We start from the raw sequence: 4,591 nt of genomic DNA on the forward strand, positions 1-4,591 counted from the left end.
GAGGCCTCGGGGCCGCGTCTCTCCCCCCGGCTGCCGCCCGTCTCGGGGCCGCCGCCCGCTCAGGACACCGGGCCACTCCGAGTCGCTGAGTCCGCGGTGTGCGTCCCCAACTAACACACTCAGGGTCCGCACCTCGCCACGGGACAGGGCCCGGGGCACTTCCAGCCACCACACACCGAGGTCAGCTGGGAGCGGCCACGGTGCCTCCCTGGGCCGCGCCGCCAGCTCTGAAGCTGGCGACGGGCGAACGCCAGAAACCCAGCTGGGCCGGGCGCCTCGGCCTCGCCCGACGGAGCGGGGTGCTTACGCCTCCCAGAATGGCCTTGACGACGTCCTCGCTGCTGGAGACGCCCCACAGCAGGGTGCAGGCGGCCGCCCCCATTTCGGTGCAGTACTCCGCCTGCTGCAGGAGCTGCTGCTTGGCCTCGTTCAGCTGCTGCCGCAGCGCCAGTTTCTCCTGGAACCAAGCCGAGGTGAAGTCAGGAGGGACGCGTGACCCGGACAGCGAGCGCTTCCTCTCCAAGGCTGCCGCAGATGCGCGCACAGCTCCAGGACGCGGGGCACACGAGCCGGGCTCCGGAGCCAGAGCTCGCGCTCACGAGACCCACCCCGGCGGCTCACGCTACGGCACCGCCTGCCGACGCCGCAGAGCGCGTCTCCTCGGAGCGTGGGGAGCGCGTGGGGGAGCGAGGTGCCGGGCACCCCAGAAGTGACGGGGCCGTGATTCTGGCCACAAAAGGAGGCAGCCGAGAGCAGCAGGAGGCGGGGTGAGCGGGCCTCGGGGACCTGCCCCCGCCACCCCGGAACTTCTCTTTAAGCCCTGGGATTTCCCAGTGCTGCTGCTGCCTCGGGCCCTGGAGCCGGCAAGGGCGTCTGCTCCCCCCGCGGCGCCGCGGACAGTTCGAGGAGGCCTGGGAGGCCATCGGGCCGGACAGGAGAGGAGACACAGCGGCCCCACTCGCAGGCGGCGCGAGAGTCTGCTGGAAACGAAGCTTAGGCCGGCCGCAGGGCACCGCCCCAGCAACGCAGCCGGCCGCTGGAGGGCCCCCGGCCTGAGCATGCAGCCCCGCCGCGACCGCCCCGAGGGAAGCGAAGGGTTTGGGTGAAGAGCCGACGCGGCTGCCGGAGACCACAGACGGCCGGTGCGGGGTGGGAAGCGCTGCCTGGTGGAGACCCAGTGACGCCCCAACTGGCCTAGTGACACAATTCCCGCCAAACCCCAGCGGGACCTCTGTTTATTCCACAATTTCCATGGAGAAGCGAGGAGCCCGCCAGGCAAGCTGAGCAGGACCGGGGTGCACGGGGGGATGGGAGCGCACCAAGGCTGCCGGGGCGCCGCCGTGAGCCCGACGGTGAGGCGCAGGGAGGGGCCCAAGGGCCAGAGCCCAGGCCTCGGGCCACACATGCCCAAGCGACTGCTGGCCACACCGGGAAGCTCACGGGAGAAAGTGTCTTCACCAAAGGCGTGCGCTGGCGGGCCGGACGCACGGCAGGAGAACCCCGCCCCCCGCAAAACTGGCACGTGACAGTCGCATTCGTGAAGGGGACAAAAGGGGACGTCGCTGGCACCCAGCGCCAAGAAGCCCGGCACGCGGCAAAGAAGCGCAGCACGTGAAAGACAAACTTCAGCAAGCTAAACGTGCGGGCCCGGCGGCGCGGCGGGGAGCGCTGTGCTGGGGCTGCCGCAGCCGCGTCAGCGCGCTCGATCCCCGCTGGGGAGGGGGCCCGGGGCGCAGCACCCCCCCCCGTCTCCCCGCTGCTCCCTCAGCCGTGGGCCCCAGTGGATCCGCCTTTCTGCTCCCCACTCTTGGGGACTCCTCTCACCCCCCACCTCTGGCCTGCACCCAGGTCTGTATAAATGAGTCAGAAGGTCCCGACGAGTTCAACATCCAAACGGCACCTTGCGCTCTGTGAAGACCTGGGGGCCAGCTGGAGAAGAGCTGACGGGGAAGAGGCAGCCGCCCACACCAGGCCGGCCCCCACAGCCAGTGAGGGGCCCCCGCCCCACGGGGAAGGAGCCGGGCGCCCTCAGCCTGCAGCGCACCCGCGGGCGGGGCACCGGCCGAACGCCAACGCAGGAACCTCGGCTGCAGAGGGAACAGCTGCACCGAAAACACCCGGCGGGCACCGCGTGAGGCGGCGGGAGTGGTCTCACCCTCTCCGCCCGCGCTTTGCCAGGGGCACAGGCCTTCGAGCACTGCCCGGTCCAGCGATGAGAAGGAGCGAGAACCGCTCCGTTGGCGCCACCCGGGTCCCTGGATGCCGTGGTCAGCCGCGCAGGGGACGCCGAGGCCCAGGCGAGCGAGCCAGAGCGGCACACCACGCTGAAGCCCAGCGCCCAACACGCGCTGCCTCGCCTGGCTCAGCTGAGCGGGCGGCAGGAGGTGGGGCCTGCGGCGCCCGGGGTTCCCTCCCTGGCCGGGGACGGACTCATGCCGCGGCGGCGACGGCCCCAGACTGACCCCGGGGGCCGTTCTGGGGGCGCTCAGCCGGAAGTGCCTTTAACAGGCCCAATGGGCCGCGAAGGCCGAGCGAGCTCGGGCCGGCAGACCGCTCGCCTGCCCGAGCCCGAGCCCCAGCCCCAGCCCGAGCCGCGCGGGCGCCGCCTCCTACCTTCCTCTCGCGCACGCTGTCGGCCTGCACAGACTCCAGGCGGGCTCGCAGGTGCTCACAGTCCACGCGTAGCTGCTCCAGCTCCTGCTCCTTCCTTTCCAAGCCTGGGGGGACACAGGCACCGTTTCCAACCGCGCGGCCCCCGCCCCGGAACTGCCCGCGGGTTGCCCTCAGGCTGCTGGGGGCGCCTTCAGGCCGGAGCGGCCGCCAGTCGACAGCCAACTCCCGCGTCCAGCCTGCGTCAGCGTCCAGCCTGGAGCAGAAAGCGCGTCTTGGTGTTTCCACTGGGGCTGCACGCGGGTGCGGGAGGCGCTGAGGCGGAGGCATGCTGTGGGGCGCACCTGCACCCCAAGCTGCCAGCACAGGTTGCGGCCCGAGGCCCTGCCCAAGCAAGCAGGCTGGAGACGAACGAAGACCAGGCGTCTCACGGGAGAGGGCCCAGGGCCAGGACGCTCCCGCCCGCGGACACCTGCCTCCGCCTGTGGCCACCATCAGCCCTCACGTGAGTTTCCCGGGCCCAGCGATGACTGCGGGGGACGTGGGGAGCAGCAGCAGCCCGGAGCCCACACCGTGGCTGTTTCTCGGGCCGACCTTCATGAGGTGAGTGCGCTTGAGGCGCTCGAGGAGAGCACGTGGGCAGGGGAGGTGCCGGGCTGTGGGCAGCAGCCGGGGCACGTCACAGCCTGCCAGCCGCAAAGGGCCCGTTCACGCTAACAGTGTCTGCACAGGATGGCTCAAGCGAGCTGCTGCTCCCCTCCCCGGGATGGGGCACAGTGGGGCGCTGCGGCACCGTGGGCTTGCAATGACAGGGACCCGGGCTCTGAAGGCTCCGGGGACCCGCCGGGCCACGCCCCCTCGGAAACCTCCAGGGAGGGCCCCTCCCTGCCCCTGCCAGCTCCTGGACGCCAGGCGGCCCCTGCTCTGCGGCCAAGGCTCGGCCAACCTCGTCTGGCGGCCCGTCCCTGGGTCAGCGCGGCGCGACCAGAGCCGCCGCAGCAGCGCCAGGCCGACCGTGCTGGCGTCCCAGCGATCCCTGGGGCTGCCCCGCACCCAGGAGAGGTGGACTCACGTGTCAGGAGTGGCGGTGAATGTCGCGAGCGTCCGCCCTCCCGCCACGGCCCCTTCCTGCCTCCTCTGCCCGCCGCCTGTTGGCCACTGCCTTGTTCCCCCCCCCCCGCTCTGCACCCCCAAGAGGCTCAAGTCACTGCCACGACAAGGAGACATCCTCAGCTGGCTTTTCCTAGTGGCCAAGGCCAGCCCACGGGACACGAGGCTGACCATCCCCACCTCACGATCTGGGAAGCAGCCAGTAGCCACTTTCTGGGGCTGAGGCTGGGGTGCTGTGCGCCGACGGGTGGCAGCACCCTCCCCCCGTGACTCCCGGTCCCCCACATCGTCGCCGGCCTCCTCACTGGGCCCCTCACCCGTTCGCTGCGGTGCCCTGCTAGCAGGACCTGTGCGAACAGCGGCTGGGGCCAAGGACCACCGAGGCGGAGCCCCTGGGAGGGGCGGGCTCACGAGCCTCGCACTTCGGGGCGCAGCGACGGGTGAGAAACAGACTGCGGAAGGGACGGGGGTCGGGGGGTCACGGTTCTCTCTGGAGCAGCCGCCCTGAGACCCCGAGGCTGGGCCGCAGCCTGGGCGCGGGACTGGGGCGCCAAGTCAGCCCGGCGCCTCCGCCCACTCTGCGTCCCTCTCTCTTCCCTGGGGCCTTCCTGCTCCCGGCCCCTGGGGTTGGGCCCGCGGCCCCCCTGCGGCGCCCGCAGGGCCGCCAAGGGAGCGCGGGGGCGGCCCGCGCCCGGGGAGCCTCACTTTTCTCGACGAGCCGCAGCTTCTGGAAGCTCTCCAGGACCTCCCCGTCCAGGACGCGCGGCAGGAAGTCGCGGATCTGCATCACCTCCGCCGTCAGCCGCTCCAGGTCCCTCCGCCGCACCTTCACGAACTCCTCGGCGGCGCCCACGCGCTGCGGGAGGCCAGC

General features: G+C 71.8%; 1 protein-coding gene across 1 annotated transcript in view; it reads right to left on the bottom strand.

Moving 5' to 3' along the window:
- HSF2BP (heat shock transcription factor 2 binding protein) overlaps window positions 1–4,591 on the bottom strand; it is a gene marked incomplete at its 5' end in the record, with an annotated part of 7,866 nt that extends 3,275 nt beyond the window's left edge. Inside the window, 3 exons of the mRNA XM_012731117.1 lie at window positions 187–457; window positions 2,614–2,717; window positions 4,426–4,591. Coding sequence (XP_012586571.1) covers window positions 187–457; window positions 2,614–2,717; window positions 4,426–4,591 — 541 coding nt within the window. The remainder of the gene's footprint in view (window positions 1–186; window positions 458–2,613; window positions 2,718–4,425) is intronic.

The sequence above is a fragment of the Condylura cristata genome, unplaced genomic scaffold (assembly GCF_000260355.1).
Source record: "Condylura cristata isolate star-nosed mole 26May11 unplaced genomic scaffold, ConCri1.0 scaffold00003, whole genome shotgun sequence".
Classification (NCBI taxonomy): domain Eukaryota; kingdom Metazoa; phylum Chordata; class Mammalia; order Eulipotyphla; family Talpidae; genus Condylura; species Condylura cristata.